At 47.2% G+C, this 25188-nt stretch overlaps 1 protein-coding gene and 1 long non-coding RNA gene across 4 annotated transcripts in view; one reads left to right on the plus strand and one right to left on the minus strand.

The window, feature by feature from the left end:
• Positions 1-2775: 2775 nt before the first annotated feature.
• On the minus strand, positions 2776-25010 carry Tent5c (terminal nucleotidyltransferase 5C). 3 transcript variants are annotated; one of them, XM_039102399.2, is made up of 3 exons: positions 24778-24987; positions 19164-19256; positions 2776-8351 (listed from the first exon to the last, which is right to left on the minus strand). In XM_039102399.2, exons 2-3 carry the CDS (start codon positions 19177-19179, stop codon positions 7150-7152), a joined length of 1218 nt encoding a protein of 405 aa, XP_038958327.1. In that variant the 5' UTR covers positions 19180-19256; positions 24778-24987; the 3' UTR covers positions 2776-7149. The 3 variants fall into 3 exon arrangements, with proteins under 3 accessions (XP_038958327.1, XP_006233100.1, NP_001014063.1); XM_006233038.5 differs by having other exon boundaries at positions 19197-19256; positions 24778-24963; NM_001014041.1 differs by lacking the exon at positions 19164-19256 and having other exon boundaries at positions 6561-8351; positions 24778-25010.
• LOC120100896 (uncharacterized) overlaps positions 22455-25188 on the plus strand; it is a 93541-nt gene continuing 90807 nt past the window's right edge. Inside the window, exon 1 of the long non-coding RNA XR_010064361.1 lies at positions 22455-24595. This is a non-coding gene — a long non-coding RNA (uncharacterized LOC120100896). The remainder of the gene's footprint in view (positions 24596-25188) is intronic.

Genomic DNA, 25188 nt, shown 5'->3' on the forward strand with positions numbered 1-25188 from the left:
TGTCAGAGGAATGTCTTCCTACCTAAGTGTAAATGGATCTATTACCAGGCAATTCAACATTTCTTCAGCCCTGGAGCGGGGCTGGTATATGAGGAGCATCTGATGCAGTGTAGGGTTATGGAGAGAATTCAGGGAGTGTGGAGAATAGGGCCTTGCAGCCAGATCTTTCTGGCTGCCTCCATCTATCCAATGGGAATATGGCCCTCTCTCTCAGGTTTGGAGACCTCATAGTTAATATATACAAATCCATGCACTCAGGAAGTCCTAGGACCCTAGTCAAGCACAAGGAATTCCACTTCCTCGTGGTTTTAGGCTTCAACAGACCTCCTAAGCAAAGTGTTATGCACTATCCATGCTGAAGGATGGACTTGTCTAGACAAATCTTGGGAGTGTACACACACACACACACACACACACACACACACACACACACACACACACACACCCCTCCCCACCTCAGTTCCTCAAGCAATGCAGGTGACTGTTGATTCTCATGTTTTTCTCCATGGTCCCTTTGGAGAAGTCTAGTTGAGCTGCTTTGGGGAAAATGCCCCATGGATTGAGAGACCCTTCATCTAGTTAAACCCAGAACAGGTAGGCCTGATAAACTAGGTCAGAAACATGATAAAACCAATCCTGTTAACGAGGCCCAGCTGCCCCAGATCTTTTGGCATCGCTCACAGGCATCTAAGAAAGGAATGTCCAGTCAAGAGGCTGATTTGTGTGTGGTCCATCTGCCAGTGCAGCACATTTCTAGAGTGTGCTCATCCCCGAGGTCCCATGAAGCAGGAGGAGAAAACCACCACTGCAGTCTACTCTCCTGCAAGTACTTGAAGTTAGGTGGTGTCACACGGGTCTCACAAACCTCTCTTCAGACTCTGGGTAGATGGAGAATGAGTAGATTACCATGGCATCAGGCTCCTCTTGACATCTTAGATGGAGCCCATAGCACTCCTACCTCAGCCTTCCACAGGGTGTGTTTGGAACTAAGTCACTTACCAGGTGAGTTGCTGGAGTGTTGTCATCACAGTTGAGCACAGGCCTTTGCTGTGGGAAGTCCTCTCTGGTCTTGTCAATGTCAGCATCTTCCAACAACCATAATCCTAAATTACAATCAAGCATGTTGCTCATGTTGCTGTCCCACCTTAGTCATCCAAGTGGCTCCTCGGACAGAGAAGTTCCAAAGTGCAGTTTTGAAATCCTGGATACCAGGTTGACAGCACGAGACTCACTCTATGTGCTGAGGAAGTAATACTTGGAAGGGAAACACAAGTTCTAAAGGGGTGGAGGAGACTAAAGAACGGCCTTCCTTAGGTCAAGTGCTTGTGGTCAACATCACAGTGGCTGGCCCTATCGACTCATTCTGGGGAACTGCATTCCACCATTTCACACATGGGTTATTATGCATGTAAATATTGGTTCAGACGAAGTCTGGACTCAAATGTTTCTGGCATCAGAATGAGGCATTACAACACATCCAGGTAAATATCCAAGCTTTGGCCTTCTGGCTGCTTCTGGCCCTCTGGGGACAAAAACACCATGTCCAACATCTGAAGCATTAGAGCTCTGCCAGTTGTGTGGGAGGAGGGCAAAGGAGAGCAAAACACGTTGGAGGTTGCAATACAGGTGAAGCACCGATGCAAGCCAGTCAAGGCCACTAATGGGAACACGGGTGGGAACATGGGAGGGGATGGGGGCTTGGTAAGCCAGAGGAAGTGGGACACAGACTGACAGCTGAATTTACAGAAGCTAAGTGTGTATGGTAGTGTGCAAGGGAAAGAGCTCTGATCTCTGAAAACAGAAGTAGTTTTGGTGGAACAGAAAGACTAGAGCTAGCTGCAAGGTACTTCTGACAGAGAGCTGGACATGGCATTTATTTAAGCACAGAAGGCTTCAGCAGTTTTAATGTATAACAGGAATACAGCACCCTGTTCTACTGAGGGTCAATGTTAAGGAATGTTTTGTAGAGTATGTGCCTGCAAATGTGGAGGGTCAAGAAGGCGAGATGGAAGACACTTGGTTTTGGTGAAGATGTTAAATGTCATCACAGAAGGGACGCCTTCTAAAACATAGGGTAAGAGGAAGTGTTACAGACCTGAGGTGCTGGAGATCAGAGCACCTGAGTCTCCACACCTCCCAGAACAGCTGGATGCGGTCCAGTGTACTTATAGATGACAATGTCATGTCACAAGTCAAAACATGGACATTCTGGAACAGAACTATTTGTACCCTTTAAATGTCAGTCACATCACTTTCTTCAAAGAGATTATTTCTTAAAGTGAAATTTCTTAAAGAGCAACCACATAGGATATGTAGCTATTTGGAGTCTCTTATTAAAATGGTGATGGACCCATGGCCAATAGATAAAACCAGGTGCTGTTGGAACCATATTATTTAAAACACTGTGAGGCTGGCCATAAACCCAGTGGTAGACCACATGCAGAGCATGGGAGACTGCTGGTTCCATCCTCGTTTGCATAAAATAGGTAAGGAAAGCCATTACTTATAGGAGGAATTAGCAACTGGGCTTGAGGTCCAGAGCAAAGATCAGCTTAAGTTAGTCAGGCACCTTGGAGAGAAGAGTTATGGCCTTCAGTGTAGCCAGACCTCCTGTCCCCTGTCCCCTCACAGCACCAAGAGTTGCCACCTGTCATGGTGCTGCCGAAGTTGACAGTAGTGACAGACTCTTCATCTCCATGTTTCCTAAAACCTACAGTTTATTACTAAAGACCAAAAAATAAAAAAAAATAAAAGCAAAGAGATGACTGACAAATGTTTTTACACTTTTAAATATACCTTTATTTCTCAAACTCAAAGCTTTTATTCCATCAAGTTCTAATACATATGCACTGAGAAGAAATCTCATCTGTGTCACATAAGGAGGTGAGTGACCGGTACCAAGAAGGAACCCCGTATCTCTAGGCACTGCCAAGGAATAGTTCAAGCCTATGCAGATACAGAAGAGAAAGCTTCCAATTTAGTCCAAAGGAAATTTTACTTTTCATCCATATTAATGTGGAAATAGATGCTTCAGGAAATTTAAGTTTTCACAAATACACACACCCACAGGCCAGGTAGCTGGATTCTCTTTTGTAAAGACCACAGATCATGTTAATTAGTTCTACCCTCCTCAGTGGATGGTCAACTCACCTTCCTATATAAACACACATGAGAATTTGCACCAAATCTCAACAGCCAGGCAAAACTCTAGAACTCAAAAATTCTTGAAGCTTATACTTTAAAAGTATTTTTTTAAAGTGACAGGTAAACAAGGAGGCACTTGAATTCAAAAAACCAAAATCAATAAAAGCAAAAAAAAAAAAAAAAAGAAGAAGAAGAAAACAAAACAACTTTTTTCCCTCAGAGAGCTGCACCAATAACCCTGAGAGGTTGCCAGGACTTTTTAAGCATCTCTCCTCTACCCTTTGGATTCAACTGGTTAAATTAGACTGCATTCCAAAATTAGACTGCATTACATAATTAGCTGTGAAATTCTGTCTCAGATTAGTGATGTAAATCCAACTTTGAAAATTAGAAAAATCTTTCAATTTATAGAATCACCTCCGAGGGTTTTCCCTAATGTGAAACCCTGTTAGATACTCAGAAAGTAATGCCAGGGGTTGGGGGAGCATCAGGGCTGCCTGCTTCATGCTTAGAGAGCTATACTTTAATCCAACCTCTACAGGAAGCTTTTGAGCTAAGGACTAACAGCGTCCTGAAACAGGGTCCCAGTACAAGAAAGATCGATAGAAGGGACGTGCTCCCAAAGCTGGTTTTGAGTGGAGCCATTTTCCCAAGACTGAAGCTGTACTGGGTAAAATCCTAGCCCACCATGAAGAACAGGGCTAGCACCAGAGGTCAGCTGGAAGGAGAGCAGACTGTGGGCTTTAGCAAGGCAACTATTACTGCATTACCACAAAGTACAGACAAGCACACACACACACACACACACACACACACATACACACATACACACACACACACACACACACACACACACACACACACACACACAGATCACTCTGACATGAGTTCCAAATTAAGTCAAACAGGAGTGGGAAAACACTGGAAAGCCAAAAAAGAAAAAACAGACAAGAATCAAGAATCTTCTTTACTCAACTGCACTCATCTGTCAGGCCCAGGTGCAGGCCATGCCTCACCCACAGGCAGTCACCAGGAATTTGACTTAGAGGCATGAGGAGTCGGTCTCATCACCGCAATGACCGACACCAAGGAGTAGTAAGGCTGAAGGGTGAGCCTGAATGAAGCTCCAGGCTAAAACCCAAGAGTGTGCATCTGCGAGCTCAAGGTAAAGACACGGTTTTCAGCACAGCTGCCCCTGACTGAGAGAACCAACTCAGAAAGCAGGTCAGAGTTCTGGGGGAAAAAAAGAGCAAATGAAAGACTGCTTCCATTTAGGTTACAGCCTGCACTTGCCCTTCAGTGCCCTCTGCCAAGGCCAGGTTTCACATTACCCACCCCACACACTCACACACACACACACACACACACACACACACACACACACACACACACAAAACTACTGGATTCGGTAGAAGAGTGTCTGATGCATACATGAAGAGCACAAAAGGCAGGTTTCAGATAAAACGTCCCAACATCTGAAGTGCAAGGTTACCTGGCCTGTTTCTTTCTGGTCTGGCAGAGGCTCACACAGAGCAATAGAGACAACTCTGGTCCGGATAGCCACAATCCAGGGCTTGTATCTTAAAAATGGAGCTTTGGTCAATGTAACTTTTCACTGTAACAGTTCTAGGACACACATCAATTCTTCACCTACAAAACAGCTGGGCAGACTAAAAGGAACCTATCAAGGCAGCATCTAGTGGTGGTTTACAACTTCTCTTTCCTCTCTCCATCCTCAGAAGACAATACGGCCAGACTGGGAAATTGTATATATATAAAGCGTAAAGAATCCCAAGAAGATGCCGGAAATTTTCCAGTCCCTTACTTGTCCCCAAGCCTTGTCAACTGAAGCAGTCCTGGTTTCTGCTTCTATTAGCAAGTGCTTACATTGAGGGAGGCTCCAACACATTTCAAAAGCTTTGATTGGACAAGCCTAGTTCTGTGCAAACATGTTCTCCTTTGATTACAACTGTAGCCTTTTAAGGTCATGGATGACGGTAGTTTTCAAAGTTGGGTTCCCTTTTCATTACCTTCCTTTTAATCATGAAACAACTCAGGTCCCCCTCACAAAACCCAAAGTCAATTCAAACCTAACTAAGATTCAAAGGGCAATAGAAACTTGTTATACTAAGTCTTCTGGTGACCTAACTTAACATGGCTACAAGTGAAGATACATTTGGATCAACTCTTAGCGGGACTAATAAAGCACATTTCAGAAGCAACTTGAAAACACATCACTAGAAAAAGGTCAGCCACTTCATTTTTACTACATCCTTTTTTGCATAAAGAAAACTCCATTGCTTAAAGCATATACAAAGCAGTAGTTTGGATCTTTGGATTTTTACGGTCACTGAACAAAGTAGCAATTGAGATCATGGATTTGATGGAATCACTTCAGAAATCAAGCTTGCTGGCAACACTGAATATCTTTCCCCTGGATACCCTAAAGTGATGCATTCTAAAATATCCCACAGAAAATTTCAAAAGGGGAAATCTCTCTTCTGAACACACTAGGTAAAGCCATAGTCGTCTAGATCCCTCCCTGTGGACTGTTGATTTGGGCCAGCAATTAACACTGTTTTCCTTCCAAAGTGCAGAACATAAATATAATGCTTAAATCTACAGAATAAGGAAGAGCATCCTTGACTCTCCGGTCTCTTACCCGGGGACATCAGAGAGCCTTGGTAGCTAGAACACACAGGGCCAGACTTGACACAAAACCCCTACTCCCCTGAAACATGGAGAGAGGAAGTGAAATTCTAGAATGGTTCCACTGGCCACTCTTTTCTCCTGGACTCTCCTACTGTGGAAACTATCTAGGGAATGCAACGGTTACTTTTAAAGGGATTGGTGAAGAACGGTCAATGTACTCCAGCAAAATCTTTGTCATACTGGGAATGATGAGCTTCCAATTAAAACGTGGGAAGACACTATCAGTTGTGACAGTGACTCTAGGCACAATACACTCCTTACTCTTTTTTTTTCTTTTTACACTCCTTACTCTTTTGGTTCTTTTTTTTTTTTTTTTCAGAGCTGGGGACCGAACCCAGGGCCTTGCGCTTCCTAGGCAAGCGCTCTACCACTGAGCTAAATCCCCAGCCCCTACACTCCTTACTCTTAAGAAGAGCAAAGGAGAGTCAGTCACCAGGGAGCCAATGGGGGAGGGGGTGGGGCACGTGTCATTCAATAAGAATTCTTTAAAGAGAAAAGAAAAACAAAAACAAAAACAAAACATTCATGTTTCCTATCGACAATCACCACCCCTCCGCCACCACAATTCTACTTTAACATTATGTTCCACATTTTATTTTGTTTTCAAGTTACATTTCAAGAAAAAAGGTCATTTTTTTCTCCACAATATCTCATAATTCCTTGATAAAGCACAGCATATACCATAAACCACTTCCAACCAGATCTCAAGTCTCCAGCTATTGGCTTTGGTTTATTGATGAATGAAATTCTCAGCTCTGCCGATGGGGACTAGACATACACAACTTAGTCCCGTGAGTGAAAATTCAGTCACAAAGAGCACCCTCATGTTTTATCAGTTTGGGGAGCTGACTAAAATCGACACAGTAAGAGACTATCAGCTCAGCTTTCACGTGACTGCTGAGAATCCTGAATGAGAGAGCCTGCAGTCTACCGTAGACTCAGCCAAGGAGAGCGCCTGGATTGTTTCTCATACGCTGGCTGTCCAATCTCAGAGACTGTGCCGAGCTCAAATCCCAAGTGCTAATTAATGTCTGGGAAGTGTTAGTGACTATCTTAAAAAGATGGTGAGAAGTCACGCTTCCTTTGCATCTCCCCGAGTGGCACTGTTCTATGGGTCCTTTTAGGGTTGGCTCACGACAGTCTGTGGACTATTCCAATGGGTACACAAAGAAAAACAGAGTCAGAGCTGAGTCCCCTTTAAAAGCCAAACACCTACGTCTAGAAAGAGGCTCTCCTACCTGAGAGCCCCTGCCCTAAATGGGTTCCCACTGTGGAAACCCTCAGGTCTTAAGGTTAGTTACAGGGCAGCCATGTAGGATAAGGCTGACTGTAGGTAACTGGAGGGTGGGCAATGTAATAGTTGTTGAAGTTGCCATCACTGACATAAGGAGCTGGCTGGTAGTAACAGGTGACGTTGGTGGCACTGGGGATGATGTTTTGTTCCGCCAGCACACGCAAGGCCAGGAGAGAGATGAGGTTCAGGGTCTGCCTGCGCTCGTGCCCCATGAGGCACACGGTGCTCTCATTCACGACCCTGCGAAGAATCATGAGGTAGTCGTACTTGCTTCTCTCCTCGTCGGCGAAGTGGTTCTGAAGGTAGGTCTCCAGCTTCCTCTGCTGCTCCAGGATGTCGGGGAAGTCGATGAAAAACCTGGAGCACATGTAGCGCTCCAGAGTCTTGATCTCCTCCTGGTCCGCAGGCCTGAAGTCCCGCACAAGAAGGTTGCTGTACTTAAGAAGACCCCCACCTCGGATCTCTTCAGGGTTCTTGGTGGCGATCAGCCTGTTCTGAAGATGGTCAAAGGCTTCCTCAAAATCCCCGTACATGCTCTCCCCGACCACCGTAGGGTGGAAATGCTCGGAGACGGGGTTACTGGAGCAGTCATAGAAAAAGAGCAAAGAATCTAGGATGATCTGGAAAGAGTCCACGCTGAACTCAAACTGACGCCGGATGGAGTCGACAAACTTGAGCTCCACGTTCCTCCCGTTCTTGTTGGAGAGGGAAATCAGGCTCCAGCGGTCTGTGTCTGTGCAGACCTTCACCAGCTTCTGCACATACGCCTCCTTCAGAGTCACGGGGCTGATTTTGAGCTTATTCACGCCCTCTGGCAGAAAGTTCAGAAGGGAGCACAGAACCACATCTCTCACCAGCTGGAATTCTGCCTCTGTGGGAAGAGCCACGTGAAAGATCAGATCCAGATCTTTGCAACCCAAGCCGTTGTCTTTGACCAAAACATGGCCGGCTGCAGAGCCGTTCAGCCGGACGTCCTGCACTTTGATGCCCGCCTCTTCCAGCCGGCTTCGGACAGTCTGGACAATGTCCTTCAGGGTTATCTCCAAGGTTGGAAAGTTGCCACGTCCATGGATGGGTACGACCTCAGTCAGGACCTCATGCAGCCGGCTAACTTGATCCCAGTTGAGCACGCTGAAGGACTCGGAGTCCTTGGTACTGCTGCCCTCGTCTGCCATCTTAGGGGATGTTGTGGCCAGGGAAGCTGAAGAGTAAAGGGTGAGAACCAGTTAGGATTCCAGTGGGAATCAGTGGAGGACTCAGTGCAAAGGCATTGACCTATCTCTGAACAACTTCAAGCAAAACAGCAGTCAACAGTGCCTGCCGCTCTGCACAGCTGGGACCGTGAAACACATTCAGACGCCAAGAAGAACACCCACCAAGGCACGAGCTTCACTGGACAGCAGGGTGGTAAAGCATTGCTTTGCTCTGTATGGGTGCTCTAGCTGCTGCTGGGGTGCTTGACCTATGTGGGGGAGGGGTGAAATGGGCTGTTTTATGTGAAGAACAGCAAACTAATCATGTCATCTAAACAACACTGAAGGACCTCTAATGGCAGAGAGAAATAGAACCTGTATGTTTTACAATTTCCTCTGGTTTCTATAGAAGTTACTTCTGCTTTTAGTTCCCTAACTATATCTTGAACTGGTAGATGTTTAAATCCTAATAACCAGTGCAACTTACACACACACACACACACACACACACACACACACACACATACACACACACATACACACACACATACATTCTCTCTATCTGTCTCTCATTTACACACATGCACACATACATTCATACGTACATGCACTCTCTCTCTCTCACACACACACTCACACACACATACATACATACATATACACACATGCATGCACACAAACACACACGTATACACACTACTGCTCCATTTGCTCTCCCCAAATAGGCTACATCTCAGCTCTGGAAGACAACCACTTCCTTTTCCTATATGGCCATAATCTGTCCTACAACAAATATCATGTCATGTGGGACAGAGTGGAGTTGTTTGTGGGACAATAGCAGTGGTCAAGGAGAAGTTAGATCTACTTTGCAGTGACTATCCTTCTACAAGAATACAAGGCCTCGGGGCAGGTAAACTTCCAAAAGCCTTCCTCAGAAGAGTTCCTTGAAGCTCTTTAAGAGGAATAAAGTTAAACGGAAGACCAGAAGGGAAGAAAGCACGTCTCATTCCCCACATGATGGAACTACAAAGTTTCCCAATGACTGTGTGTGCGCATGCATGTAGCACACTGGGGACTGCAGCCTGGGCCGTGCGCATGCTGGCAAAGTGCCTACCGCTGAGCTACACTTTCACTTGGTACTATGGAAGTATATCTCACTTTAAAAGAGATGAAAATGATGAAGCCCTGGAAATCCCAATACATAATAGCAGACATTGGCATCTTAGAAACCCAAAATGCTTGTGGATTCCTTTGGATTCAATGTCATGTAGACAGATACAAAGGCTGAAACAAAGTCTTGACACAGTCTTCCAATTTCACCAGTAACGGTTTCCACCCTGCAAAGCTATGTGTGGACAGCATTCAACCAGCCACAGTCCCATTGTGTGGAAGCTGCTGCTTTTTAATGCACATCAGTGCATTCTCCTTGGACTCCAACATGGATTTCAAGCCTGCCTCAGTCCAGGGATTTGTGGCTGTAACAGTGCCAGGGTACCCAGTAGTCACATGGAGATGAGCTTTTACCGTTCCCATCACAGAGATTGACAACAATACAGGACATGGTTTACACAGCTCTGGTGGAAGGAGGCAGATACAACAGACAGACAAAAGAGAGGCTGTCCTCCTGTTGAGGCCAAAAGGAAAGCACAGAAGTGTTCACTTATGGAGGGGCACAGATAACAAAGCCACGGTGAGCTGTTGCTAGAACACCAGAGGGGAGGAAAGCGGGTGCAAGGCTGGAGAAAGCAATGATCTGGGGGTGACAGGAGCCTCTTGAGCCTGTGCAGGAACACAAAAGTTCAGGGACTGTCAATTTGCTCAACTGGAAATGGCCTACCCTTACCCAAGATCGAAGCAGGCTCTGGTGGACTCTCGGATTGGGTGCCCCTCCACTTGCTATAGCAGAGCATTTGCAAGGGAAAGATGAAAGAGGCTTTAAAAGCCCACAGCTATTTAGAGCATCCTAGCATGGCCCGCCTGTGATGGACAGCCTGAATGCACACCTAACATCTACTGATGCTGGCATTTGCCTTCCAGCCAGATTTGGGACAGCTGGGTTCTCTTTTCTCTGTGCTCACTGTACACTTGGTGGTTCTTTGTCTCCCCCTTTTTATGAGCGGTGTACAGGAGCTATACGCCTGAGCAAATTCAAATGATTTCAGGAAGGCCTTGTGGTTTGAGCCCTGTTTTGAGCCACAGCTAGAAGCTAGACCACCTGGAGTCTGGTGAGGTGGATTTCAGTCAGGCACACTGGTTGAGTTGCTTTGTGCTGTCAGCCACCTGCTGCACTTCCAAGCCTTACACATTTGACACCATGTCTGAGAAATGTGTTAACAACGTGGTCAACAAGTGAGATGAAAGGAATAATTTTAAGGAAATCTCCAAAAGGACCTCTATGTGGTGCTAAAGTCAGAACTGTTCTAGCACAGGACAGAAGGGCTGTCTGGGACCACAGAAAATCCAGAAGCCACCAAAAAGTGCACATGTGAAGACTTTCACACAGCTTCATATTGGCAGCAGATTCAAAGTTAAAACCTATGTTAGGCTGGATACCCTGTAAGGTTCACAATAGATGAGGGGCAGAAATAGAGTGTTCTGAAAAAAAATGGAAATGAGCTCTATCAGCTTGTAATAGAGGGAAGAGGCATACAGATGGGAACTCTGCTATCAACACAAAAGGTTACATTGTTGGGACAAAATTTTTAAATATGTAAATCAAATAATATGAGGATTTACTATGAAGAAGTAAGCATTCAAAACAATAAAGGAAGTCACGCATGGAGCTCACGCCTAGGATCATCACTTAAGAGACTGAGATAGGAGAATTGTAAGTTTGAGACTAACCTGGGCTAATAGAGACCCTGACTCAAACAAATGAAAATGCAAACAAATAAAAAAAAACCAATCCATAAATAAAAAGGAATGGTGAGGAGGAGGAGAGGAGGGGGAGAAGAAGATTTGGAATATATATATGATGATCCCCAACCATAAAATTATTTTCATTTGCCACAGTGGCAAAGCTCAATCTCATGTGGGACAGCAGATAGCGCTGGTGTACAGCCCTAGGCTCCTTGAAGAACTATGTAAGACTCAACTTTATTTTTATTAGATATATTTCTTTTTTTTTTTTTTTTTGGTTCTTTTTTTCGGAGCTGGGGACCGAACCCAGGGCCTTGCGCTTCCTAGGCAAGCGCTCTACCACTGAGCTAAATCCCCAGCCCCCAGATATATTTCTTTACATACACTTCAAATGTTATTTCCCTTCCCAGTTTTCTGTCCATAAGTGTCCATCCCCTCCCCCTCCCCCTCCCCCACACGGGTATTCCCCCCCCATACATCCCCCTTACTGCTCCCCCATATTCCCCTGCACTGGGGATCCAACCCTGGCAGGACCAAGGGCTTCCCCTTCCACTGGTGCCCCAACAAGTCTATTCTCTGCTACATATGCAGTTGGGAGCTCTGGGTCAGTCCATGCATAGTATTTCAGTAGTGGTTTAGTCCCTGGAAGCTCTGGTTGGTTGGCATTGTTGTTCTTATGGGTTGCAAGCTCCTTCACCTCTTTCAATACTTCCTCTAATCCCCTCCAAGGGGGTCCTATTCTCAGTTCAGTGGTTTGCTGCTAGCATTGACCTCTGTCTTGGGTATGCTCTGGATGTGTCTCTCAGGAGGGATCTATATCCAGTCCCTTTCAGCATGCACTTTGTAGCTTCATCAATCTTATCTAGTTTTGGTGGCTGTATATACATGGGCCACATGTGGGGCAGGCTCTGAATGGCCGTTCCTTGAGTTGCTGCTCTAAACTTTGCTTCTATATCCCCTCCTATGGATATTTTCCCCCCTAGTCATCAGGGAAATGCAAATCAAAACAACCCTGAGATTTCACCTCACACCAGTCAAAATGGTTAAGATCAAAAACTCAGGTGACAACAGATGCTGGCCAGGATGTGGAGAAAGAGGAACACTCCTCCATTGTTGGTGGGATTGCAGACTGGTACAACCATTCTGGAAATCAGTCTGGAGGTTCCTCAGAAAATTGGACATTGCACTACCTGAGGACCCAGCTACCTCTCTTGGGCATATACCTAAAAGATGCTCCAACATACAACAAAGACACATGCTCCACTATGTTCATAGCAGCCTTATTTATAATAGCCAGAAGCTGGAAAGAACCCAAATGCCCTTCAACAGAGAAATGGATACAGAAAATGTGGTACATCTACACAATGGAGTACTACTCAGCTATCAAAAAAATGACTATGAAATTCATAGGCAAATGGCTGGAACTAGAAAGTATCATCCTGAGTGAGGTAACTCAATCACAGAAAAGCACACATAGTACACACTCATTGATAAGTGGATATTAGCCAAAAAGCTTGAATTACCCAAGATGCAGCCCACAGACCACAGGAAGTTCAAGAAGGATGACCAAAACGTGGAAGACTCAACTTTTAAATTCCGTTATCTGTTCTGCTTCTACCCCTTCTCCTCTGATGTTCAGTATAGTTGCAAGGATGCACAGAGATCTTCATAAAGCTGAGAGCATACATCACAGCAGAAGAGGGATAAATTATTTAACGTGCGTATACAGCCATGCCCAGAAGCATGCAGTTGTTCAAAGGAACAGTGCCTGCTCTGTGTGTAAGAATATAAAAAATGCGTGCTTGTGACCACAAGTGGTAAAGGGTAAAACTGTACATGCAAAACTCTGTGTCTAAACATAACTCCATCTGAACAAAGCACCATCTTCAGTTTGGGGTGGATGTGGAAAAGAAAATGCCTTTTATACCCTTTGGACTTGGATGTATTCACAGATAGAAATTTAAAAATCTCATAACCCACATTCTAACATCTTTCTCTTATGAGAATTCTACTCATCAGCCCCTGAAGTAAACTTCTTCAGTGCCTCCCTGCCTCATTTCCACATCCGTGCATCAAATAAATCAAATGTATTTGGAAGCTTTCCCTCCTCCTTTAAACATTGAGCTCTGCAGGGGATGCAGGGAAGAGGAGGATTTCCCTCTGGAAGGTCTTTCATCAAGTTTCTACCTAACATACTTTAAAAATAAAAAAGACATCCACTGCTTATATTAAAAGAAAAACTCAAAATACCAGGTCTGCCCATCTCCCCATGACTTGACTATGCAATGCTCAGTATCAAAGCACATTTGCAAAAGTTTCCAAGGCAGCTACTTCTCACTTCAGACCAAACAAAAAGCTGCCTCTGATGCCCTCTCTCCCTCTGTGATGCCCTCTCTCCCTCTGTGATGCCCTCTCTCCCTCTGTGATGCCCTCTTGCTGATTATTGGCTCCAAGTGCAAGAACTTCTTTCTTTTTTAAAGGCAGTAAGTAGGCTTAGAAATTCAAGATTCTATGTTGGCTTCCTCTAGACCAACTTCTTAGGATGTAAGTATGTAGAGTGGAGTAAATTTCGGGGGAGGGGGATGGAGTCCATCAAAAGCATAGGACGTGGGTTGATGCCACAATTATAGTATGGTTTTAGTTCTCCCAATTCACCATAATCCAAGCAAGACAAAGTCAAGCTGACCCAAATGCATTTATAAATTTAGGCAATATATCTATGAAATCCTTGGCTCATTAGAAAATATAAGTTAATAAGATATTTGGCAGGGATGGTCTTGTTGAAGAGATGGCTTAGTGGTTAAGAGTGTGTGGTGCTCTTGCAGAAGACCTGAGAACAGATATTAGCACCTATGGTGAGTGGTTCACAGCCATCTGTACGTCAAATTCCAGGGGATCTAAGGCCTTCCTCTGGCTTCCCAGGATGCCTGTACTCATGTCTATAGACCCATACATACAGAGACACATACATATACACATAATAAAAAATAAATTTCTAAATATATAAAGATACAATTGTTATAATGCAAATGCATATCCCTGCATTTCTTCAACATTGCTTTTGTAAGAATAAATGCAATTTACAGCCCTTGGTGGTTAGATAACACACCAGACCTTAGTTCAACAGTTTCCATTTTAATTAACTGCTTTAAATCAACACTTATGTAACTCCCACACAAAAGAATCACACGAAACATGCGTGATCAGCTCATGAAAGGCCCTGGCCCAAGGCAAATTCTAGTTAGCAGAATTAACACAACAGGGGCAAGGAAACAAATTAACTTGAAGTCCGGTAAAGTCAATGTTTGAGGAACAGCTCCGCTTGCTTCTACACAGAGGGAGTCAGCAAAGGTGGTTCCAGAACTGGTCATTGGGCTAAGCTGAAGCTCACTTCCTGGAGCCTGTCATCCACACCAGAGGGAACTGAGCAATGCTTTTTCCTGCCTCTCTTGTAGGTTTACGAATGAAGAGAGGAGCCATCGCCTCTCATTCCCCTTGGTGGCAGAATTCCCTTTCGCTGTTCCAGAACGCTCTCTTTTTAAAAATGTGCGTCTTCCTCATAAAGCTTTTCAGGTTGGGCTAAGTGCCATCCATGGGCAAGAACCAAGCCTGGGCACAGACCCGAGGCTTCTCAGTGAAATGTGGGCATGGAACAAAGACACCCCCAGCCAGGGCAAGGGCTCCTGTCTGTTTATCTTCTGCACAAACTCTTCTCCCCTGTGGACAAGAGGACTCTAGACATAAAGAGACTTAAAACCCTGAACATTTAGGTAGAAGTAAAAGTGACTGAGAGTAATGTTCACCATACACCACGCTGCCTCCCATCTCAGTGACCCAAGGAAGGGAAAACCACAGGTCAAGTTTGTTTCTTATTCATCATAAAGTACGGGGTAGACGGTGTGTAAAACCAAAGGAAATAGCGCACAGAAGCCACTGCTGTAATCAATTCCCAGGTAACCTTCACAAGCCAAGCTCCCCCCATCCCCAATTTAAACAGTATGGTTCATAAAAGCCCAGGACCTTGTCCCTGGAGCCAAGGTCCTAATTCTTGGAACTGTTGACTCCTCCCTCAAAGGGCCCTGGAGGGCAGGAGGTTAGGGGACACCAGGGAACAGAGGTCAAAGCCCACGAGTGCACTAGATAACCTCTTCTTATTGCTACTTAGACAAGTATTTCTAGAACAAAAAGTTAGTGGTTCTAACCAAGGAGGGATGGGGGGGGGGGACCAAGCTGCCTTCTGACTCTGACCATGGCTCCTCACCCACCTACTGCCTCCTGTTTGAGTGGATCACACTTCACTGCCTGCTCTAGAACCAAAGTATTTAGGCCCAAAAGCCTCCAATGTGGCTTAGTGGTAGCTGTCACAGAGACCCTGGAAATCACTCACAGACCACCATGTCTGGTAAGTCCTACTTCTCAAAGAGGCTGAACACCTGTGGTTTCAAACAAATATCCTCTAGTCGGTCCCACTCTGCTTCCCACAAGGTAACTTCTACCCATTTCACAGAAAGCCAGACAGGCACTGACAAAGGCACGGTCCCCTGGGGCTGCTTTGCATAGCAGTAGCCACTACAGCTGTGGGTAGAAAACAAGAAATGCACCTGGGTGCTCAGCCCCAGGACCTCATCCCAGACAGGCAACAAGACAATGATGTCAAGAGCTCTATGTCTGACGGGTCTGGTTTCTATATAAGCAGTACAGGGCAGGCAAGATGGCTCAGCAGGTAAAGGCACTTGCTGCCAAGCCTCATGATCTAGAACGCACATGGTGGAAGAACCAACTCTCACAGGTTGCCCTCTGACCTCCACACGCATGCTGTACTGTATATAAATACGTAAGAGTCCTTGACATCCCTACAGAGGAGATGCTGTTTCCACTCATTTCAGGGGCAGACACTGTGGAAGCAAGAGTGGAAGCATACTGCAAACTGTCCAAGGACACACTGCTGCCCATGACAGGAATAGGACTGAAAAGGCTTTTCCTCCAGTGGGTAAGCAGGTAGATAGCTGTGGTGTGTTACAGAGTGGGAGAAGACTTTCAGAGGAGCTAGCTGTTCCGGTGGCCATGGGAGGGGGTGGCACTAAGTAGAAGGAACAGGGAAAAAAGCACGGAGGTGTTTTAATCAGAGGGTGGCAGAGAATTCTGACCCACTAGAGTGAGGCAAGACCAGATGGCAGGTGCTAAAGGCTGGGCAGACACGTGTAGAGCGTGTCAGGACAGAAACTGCTCCCCCATAGTCAAGATGACTTTAGGATATATCCAAGCTCACTGGAGCTACCGGAATGGCAATAGTGAGTATGGGTACACTAGGAGCTAATGCTTCAAAGAAGGCGGCCTATCAGTGCTCCAAGATCCCGGCTAAGTTGGGGCTGGAGCGTGGGCAATGTTAGAGATGAGAAGCCAGTTCAGAAGAACAGAGAAGTGGAAGGAGCCAGCCAATCAGATGATCTGAAAAGCACTGAGAGGCTGCAGTAATGGCAGACCAGATTTGTCAGCAGTGGGTGGGGCATCATTTACAGGATAAATAACCAGTAGGATGTCCTTTGGTGACTGGGGGGACAGGAGTGTTGGTCCATGATAAAGCAACAGGACTAAAGAGAGCTTCTCTACAGCTGAGAGGGCAAAGCAACCAGGAGCTGCTGAGCAAAGGGAGGTATATTTATAGAGAGTTACCAGCCCCCCAAGGGCTAGCCTGGGACATACCTGAAAACAGAAACAACCTAGGACAGATCACAAAGGCCACCCAACCACAGATAAGACATCTGTCACTTCCCGCACACCCATACAGTCTGACTTAAGAGTCTTTGACCTGAGGGAAAAGAACCAGATCCCAGGTGTGCACGGACATGCATTTGGACATCTCCATGTGTGTGCACTTATGAGACTAAGGGGTTGTGTTACTAAGTTGAGTGCTCCAGAACTGAGGGGCATCCCAGGCTTCAGCCAAGGTCTTTGAATGACATAAAAAGCCAGCAGCTGAGAAGTGAAGAATGAAGCCAGAGTTGAAGTGGATTTGGCCTTCGGAAGAGATGTCCTCCCTCCTTCCCTTCCTGTAGCTCTGGAATCATAAAGGCCTGAAGTTATCTAAGGCCTCAGGTAACAGAGAAGCCCCCCTTAGTCTGTTGGCTTCCAGTCCCTCCTCACAGCCTGGATTCCCAACAGTGAAGAGTCACTGCACATTTAGAGAGTCCAGCCAACAGACACACTCGTGTGTGCTTCAAGTATACAGAAAAGTCCAGATGAGGAAGCCCAGTGGGATTAGATAAACAAATGCCTTATTGTTTTTAAAGGCAATAAAGAATATTCTACAAAACTTTCTCCCAATACACCATTGTGAGAATTACTCTACGCTGTCGAGCTGAGGGCTGCAGACTCATCTTTGTAACACATTCTGGCTGTGTCTGAGGTGTCTGAGAGAGCCTTTCCAGGGAGGTTCAACTGAGGTGGGAAAAGACCTACCGAGAATGTTCACAGCATCTCCCTACAGGTTGGGTCTGGGATTGAATAAGGAGAAGAAAGCAAGCGGAGGACCAGGGTTCATCTCTCCCTGCTCTCTAACTAGAACTCGCTCTCCTACTGCTGTACCTCCCTGCCATGCTCAGGCACCGTAAAGCTGTAAGCCGAAACACACCCTTCTGTCAGGTGTTTCTCATACCCACAAGTAACACAGCCCTATTTACAATTGACCCATCCAAATGCCCACCACCCATTCTACCCCAGCTCACGAGAGCTGTCCCTGGCCAGAAAACTGTGCCCAGAGAAGACATGTCAACGACATCAGCGAGACACCAGCCTTCACAGATGTCCTTTTCTCACTTTTGGCCTCCTTCACATTCAGCCGGAGCCCTCGGTCTATTTTCTCAGGATTATCAGGAGCCATTTCACATGGATGTTTACCAAAGGCAAAAAGTTTGGTCAGTTTCCCACGGCAGAGGCCCTGGGGCATAGAAAGGGAGGGGGCTGCCTTGCTGTGTGCCAAGATTCTCACACACACCCCCTTCTGATACCAATACCCAGTAGTTATCAGTAACTGTGCCCCATGCAGACACTACCTGAACAGAGCTCCAAACAGAAAGCTGCTTCCTACCTCTCAAAGTAGGATGCCTAAGCAAGTGTGGGGTGGGGAGATAATACCGGAAGGAGTCATGCTGTGACTTCAAAGGCACAGAACAGAATCAAAACACTGGGGCGGGTATTCCAATAGGCAGGGCTGGAAGTGTAAATAGTCAAGAGAACACCCCGAAGTCACTGCTGATATAAGTATTAATGCTGTCAGAATGCAGACACTATGGGTTAGCAGCATGGCAGAAAGCCCCTGAGCGCTTTCCCCCCAAGGTGTCAACAGGAAGCTTTGACTGCACAAATTGAACTAGAAATGTAATGGTTGCCACAGCATGCATTTCTAAGTCAGACATTACTGGTATGAACTCACACAAAGGGCTCCCCGAACAGGGGCCAGTCCTTTTTGTTTTAGAGGTGGACTGGACTGAAAACAAACTAGGAGACTGTGTAGAGGAGGACTGGGCCACATTCCTCAGGTTTATTTCAACGGCTGTATCACCATCCAGTTCTCCAGCTGAGAGCCTTGAAAAACCTTCAGCCTTTACAAGTGTCTCCAAGTCCTGCCTCATCACTAGTAGCATCCCTGGGTCTTATCAGGAAAGGGACCAGCAACACTTAGCTCTCAGATGCAGAGCTTATCAGGGTAAGACATGTATACACACCCCATTCACAAATGTCTAAGAGCAAGCTGGCCTCCGTTTCAGGGCTGTTGGGAACTACATGTCATCCACTCAGGGTAGGGGCATTAAGGTAGCAGGTGGCAGACCTCTAAGCATAGGAACAGGCAGAGAGAAACATGCTAAACTTGAATACATCATGGAGGGGTGCATTACATGGAGAAATAAATCCACAGCACAATATTTGCACGGGCACTGACTTTCTAAGAGGTGGTGTCCTACCAGCACAGAGCCTCATGAGTCACTCCAGCTCACCAGACTGTCACTAGAGATCCCCGGACATCTTCGCCTTGATGGCTCACTCCTCTTGCGTTTCTGTTTGAATTTTTAATTGTTGGTAAGTTCTCACTGATGACAAACGATTGGCAAACGTCTAACTGGTAATAAACTCAGCCCCGGTCCCCTGACAATCTCACATTTCATTTCCTTGACTTCCAGCCATTTTCTAAGGAAAAAAGCCTGCTAAATCAGGAGCAAGGAACAGGACGCCAACATCCTGGGGTCGTTAATGTTTTTGTTTTGTTTTGTTTGTTTTTTGTTTTCTGTCTTTTGGGTTTTCGTTTGTTTGCTTGCTTTGGTTTTGATTTTTTTTTTTTTTTTTTTGGTTCTTTTTTTGGAGCTGGGGACCGAACCCAGGGCCTTGCACTTCCTAGGTAAGCGCTCTACCACTGAGCTAAATCCCCAGCCTTGGTTTTGATTTTTAAGGGGTCAAGTCTGCCTCGCAGGATGAAGGCTCACCAGAAAGTCAGTGCCGCCTTCTCCTTTGCTCAGACACCCAACCCTACTGTGTTTTAAGCACTCTCCTGGGACTCTGTGACCCGAGGGCAGGAGAGAGAGATCCCTGGCCACACAGAGCATACAGCCTATATATTCTCTCCTGGACCTCTGGATAGCTTACTATTGCTTCCCACACAGAGAGAACCAGGATTTGAGAGTAAAACACATGCGCGTCTTGGCCAGACTCGAACCACCTAGTACAGTAGCCACAAGCTTAGAAAGGTAGAAGGTCCAAACAGAAGTGCATAGTATATACAAAAGACAGCATAACCCCCAAGGCTTGAGCTAATGGATGTAATCTGTTTTACATCTTTTTGCACTGATTACTAACATAGTTTAACAGACAAGTTGATTTATTGTTTAAATGGTCTCATGTCTCTGAGAGAGCAGTGATTCTGTCTGCTACATAGATGACAGTAAAGAAATGAAGTAGCCAAGGGGTCTGCCAGGATCAGTGCCCAGGTGTCCCCCAGAGAAGGGTCCGCCTACAAGAGGCAAGGAAGCAAGCACAAAGTCTACAACAGTCTGGAATGGGACACAGCAGCAGCAACAGCAGTGGCGGCTTCTAGATGAACAACCCAGAGCAAACATCCGTGTGTCTTAACCGTCCTCTTTTCTCTACATCCCCATAGTCCACACACAGCTAGCACCAGAGCCTCAGGCAGCTGTGGAATCCTGACGCGGATCTCTAACTATGACAAAGAGGGGCAGGGGTCACCATAGCACACGGAGGGTCAGAGACACACAGCCAGGTCACATAGAAGGTACCTGGCCTCATCCTGTAAGGCCAAGGGTAGAAGCTAAGGAATACTGGGTGGGAGGAGGGGATGGCTCATGATCCCTGGGAATTTTTCTTCAGTTTTCGTGATAGGGGCCAGATGGGGAGACAATGGGAGATGGCGAAACAATGACAACAACAAACCCCTTCAGTTCAATATTAAAATTTTTAAATTAAAATAAAAACAAGAAAATGTGCAAAACAAAAAGCCCATATAACATACTGGAGCAGACAGATGCGGGGTAAGGTAGTCCTCTCAGATGAGAGGTCAGTCAGAGCCTGCACAGAGGTCAGAGGGGAAGGGACTATGTTCAGTTTTTTTCTCCAAATATCTAAGTCTGTATTTTGCACGGCAAAGAAGGACAGTTAAGGAAGACCTGGCCATGGGGCATCAAGGAAAGCATCAGGAAATCACAATCTTAGAAGAAGGCAGAGAGTCCTCAGAGATGGGCAGTTCCTGGGGGCTTACTCTAGTGCTCCAGGCACAAAGGACTGAGCATTGGCCAGAGATGGGGAGGCTTGCTGATGCTCTCATCTAGCTCCTGTCCACAGTCCCCTCTAAACCAGGTCAGCGAGGACGTCGAGAAACAAAAAAGTCAAAACAGAAGAGTCAGCAGAGCTAGCAGCTGAGTGAACACGGGAGAGAGAAAGGCTGAGTGAGCGAGCAGGGGCTGGGAGATCAGAGGCTGTGAGAGCAGGGGCTGGGAGGGCAGGGGCTGGGAGAGCAGGGGCTGGGAGGGCAGGGGCTGGGAGGGCAGAGGCTGGGAGGGCAGAGGCTGGGAGAGCAGGGGCTGAGAGGGCAGGGGCTGGGAGAGCAGGGGCTGGGAGAGCAGGGGCTGGGAGAGCAGGGGCTGGGAGAGCAGGGGCTGGGGTGGGTAGAGGTGCTCCGGTAGGGCTAGAAGCTGGCCGCTTTAGGAGTTTCAGCTGTCGATCAATTTGCAGGCACCTTGTTCCTTAGCTCCAAGCCTATGCTGCAGAGGCTTCACTGAAAAGATGATCAGGAAACCATCCAGCCTTTTAAATCTGGCGCTACTAACACAAAAAGCCCCATCTGGTCCCCTGGTCCAGCAGGATAGCTACTTCAACCATGCTTCCTTCTCTGCAAGGAACAGCAGGCAGCCCCCAGCAGAATGTGTATTCACATGATAGATGTGCCATGCATGCACTTTTTAGGCAGGGGTGAGGACTCTGAAGTGACCACAAACCCCACTTTTCTGGGGTCCATGTGCAAGGACAACTGAGAGAAAAACAAGTTCTTCAAGTATATCATAAAGCCAGGCCAGCTCTCTCACCTCTAAAGTTCTTCCACAGGCCTTTCGAATACCATTCCTTTGGCCTCTCTGGCACCTGGCACCAAACACCACCTAGGAAGCACTTTCTGACTCAACCACCATCATCCAAGAAAAAAGGACCACCCAATTTAAGGACCCACAGTGGGAAATGTTCTGCAACCACTGGACAACTGCTGCTTCGTGTCAGCAATTACTTCTTCTTGTTAAGAGCTTCGTCCCTGTTGTTTCAAAAAGCTCTGCAAACACTTCAAGAACAAGCTACCAGGGGCCAGCTGTACAGAATATTAATGTGAAAAAGTCCAGAAGATTCCCTTACAGAGTTATGTGAAGATGTTTTCTATAAACCTTTTGAACTCTAAGCTTCCTTTCGATGAATGCATCCAATCAAAAGGTTTCAAAGAGGGAGAAACCTTGGGTTCAAGAAATTAGGAGGTCAGCTTTACTCTTGCCTCAAGTAGCTTTAAACTCATCGAGCACACCTTTAAATATGGAGGGGCTGGTGTCATAATACAATTTCAACAGCTACAGTCAAAACAGCGGGATGGTAGAGGGCATCTCCCCATATTGCCCGTTACCTCATTGATGAGAAAAAGGAACAGACCAGTCTTAGTCCAAGAAACACCTCATTCTGCCTCACCACCTATTAACTGAGAGGGGGGAGGGGGAGGGAGGGAGAGGGAGAGCTCGCTTTCAGGAGGACAGGGAAGATAAACCCCTAAACATCATCTTAATTCAACACATCTCTGCTTCTATGGTTTTTCTTAGTAACATAGGCTGCCCTTCTTCCATGGCTGACTCTGAGACAGTACAGCATAGAAGAGAGAAGGCAGGGTACTACTTAGTGGATGGAGCTGGGCAGGAGGCAGAGAGGGAGGAAAGGAAGGAAGGAAACATTCAATGCGGCGTTCCCATTTTGTCACAGCTGAGCCTAGCTAATAGTACAACAGGGCACAACAGCCCACTTTTAAATTGCCTTCATTGTTGAGAGGTTCCCGGACTTTCCAATGGGCAGTGCAAGGCAAGTGTAATCTGCCTGGCCTTGGACTTAGCATGCAGGCTAAGCGTGTGCCTGACTGGGAGCCCACTGGGGCTGGGGGAGACGTCCAGGCTGAAAGTTCTGCAGAAAGCTTGGGAGCTATGCGTGCAGCAGAACTGGAAAAGCTGAAGAGTGAGCTCTTGGCACTCCACTCACACTCAGACCAACAGGGCCAAGGGCCAAGAGCCAAGTCCTCCCTTCTGAGTTCACAAACCTAATCTCTAGATACAAGGTAGGTATTATGGGAGAAACTCAGACTAAAGAGTGTGACTGTTTGTTCTAGGTGCACACACTAAAGTCACTCATAAAACTTCGGGACCTTTCTTTTGGTAACTGTCTAGAGATCGCTGAACAACCCCCACAATTTTAATGACAGTCATCGACATCCTGTGCAGATACTGGGACAAGTATTCCACACATCGAACTCATCCTTCTAAAAGTTCCTATCGTGTGAACTCCTAAACCAAACTATCTCTTCAGAGAGAAGGTTTCTGATTGGGATACTAAGCGCTCCATCCTCACAAACAAGGACTGCAGAGGACAGGGCCACTGCTGGTCCAGCTGCAGCAGGAAGAGAAAAGTGGCCCTTCTTTACTCTTCACCCCACACCCTTCAACTGCGGGGTAAAATGTGGAAAAACAATCACACCTCTAGTGACTTCCAGCTCGCTCGCTCGGGAGAATTCTTGGTAAGCTCTCCTACCACCCTCTTGGCTGCCTGGCTAGCTTTCTGGCTCCCTCGCTGCCTTGCCAAGCAAATTACAGTGGAAGTTGTTGTAGCCAGCAATGGCCACCGTCACCCTCCTTCCCAGGGTAGCTGGGGCAGCTGGGGGTCTAATTTAGGAAGATCTGAACATTTTAACTTTACTTTCAGAATACCAAACTCGTCATAATTCAAAGGATTATATATATAGCTATTCTTAATAAATCAGTAAGTCTACTAAGTCTTTCGTTGTAAGCACTTTAATCCTCGAATTGAGAGGGGAGGGGCTTAAGACTTAGGAATTGATCAGGACTTTCTGAAGGGTTTCTCCACATTAAAGGGAAGAGGGGAGAAAGGGACCCAGAGCATCTAGGTATGACAATCAACGCCGGTGGAAGTTTTGCGTTCTTGAAAAACCAGGCATTTCCTCATCAGGACTTTGAGGTAGCCTGCCTGCCTGCCCGTCCGCCAGTGCTAGGTGTAAAGGCTACCAGCTGGCACTGCAGGTTCCTTAACTCTTTCTATGGAAAAGGGCTATCACCCTCCTCGCAGACGCTCGGGACGATCCGGGAGCCGCGCCTCTAAGCCACCAACAGCACCGCTATCAGAGTCAACTGACTGACTGCATGGCTTTCAGCCTACGCAGTAAGCGACTTTCGATCCCCAAAGGGGAGGAACCAGGTCTCACAGCCGCCGTATTCTCGAGAAGTTTCCGAGAGACGCGCAGCTTCGATCATTTGGCCACGCGCGGTACCCACAGTTCCAAATAGAGAAGGATCTCAGCCGCCATCCTGGGCACTGAGCCCAGGGAACTGCCCTCCCCTCTCCGGCCAGGCTTTAGCCCCCGACCACAGCGTCTTCATCTACGCCGCCAAAACCGCGGGGTTCAAAATCGCCGGGGTTCCGGGCTCCGTGAGCGCGCCACAGGGGCGCAGCTCAGAGCTAGAGTACCGACTAGCAGAAGCAGAGAAAGAGCCACCTACACAACTGCCGCCGGGCCAGCAGGAACTCGCCCAAGTTTCCCAAAGCCCGAGCGCAGTCTCCGAAAAGTTTGCGCTCCTTCACAGAGGTAAGCCTGCGTCAGGGACGCGGGAGCCGGACGGGTCCTGACACCTGTCGGCATCTAGCCTCCATCTTCGGGGCACCCCACTAGGCTCTGCGGGGACCCACCCGGAGCCAGAGTGCGTGGCTCCCCACCGGAGGACCGCAGCAGCATCCTCCCACCTGTGGAGGATGGGAGCGTGGACTTACCTGGGCGTTGGAAGAAGAGGTGACTGAAGCAGGTGGTTGGCGTGGGCAGCCCCCAGCAGGAGCCGTGCGGAGACTTAGGCCCCCAGACAGCTGCGGCGAGTGAGCGGTCCGGCCGCCGCCCCCTCCGATCTTAACCGGCCTGACCACTCCCCCGCGCCTCCCCGCCCCTGCCCCCGCCCCGCGGCCGGCCTCCCGGGGGAGCCAGGGCGGGGCGCGACGGCCGAGGCCCCGAGGGATCCTTGCGCCCCGCGCTGACGGGGGGGGGGGGGGGGGGCTGGACGAACGCTGCCCTCTGATTGGCTTCCCGGGTCAATGGTTGCCGAGAGACAAGTAAACCTCCCGCGGCGCAAAGGGGCGGGGTGACCAAGAGGCAGCATTGCGCAGGCGCAATAGAGAGAGAGAGAGAGAGAG

Source organism: Rattus norvegicus, chromosome 2 (assembly GCF_036323735.1).
Source record: "Rattus norvegicus strain BN/NHsdMcwi chromosome 2, GRCr8, whole genome shotgun sequence".
Classification (NCBI taxonomy): domain Eukaryota; kingdom Metazoa; phylum Chordata; class Mammalia; order Rodentia; family Muridae; genus Rattus; species Rattus norvegicus.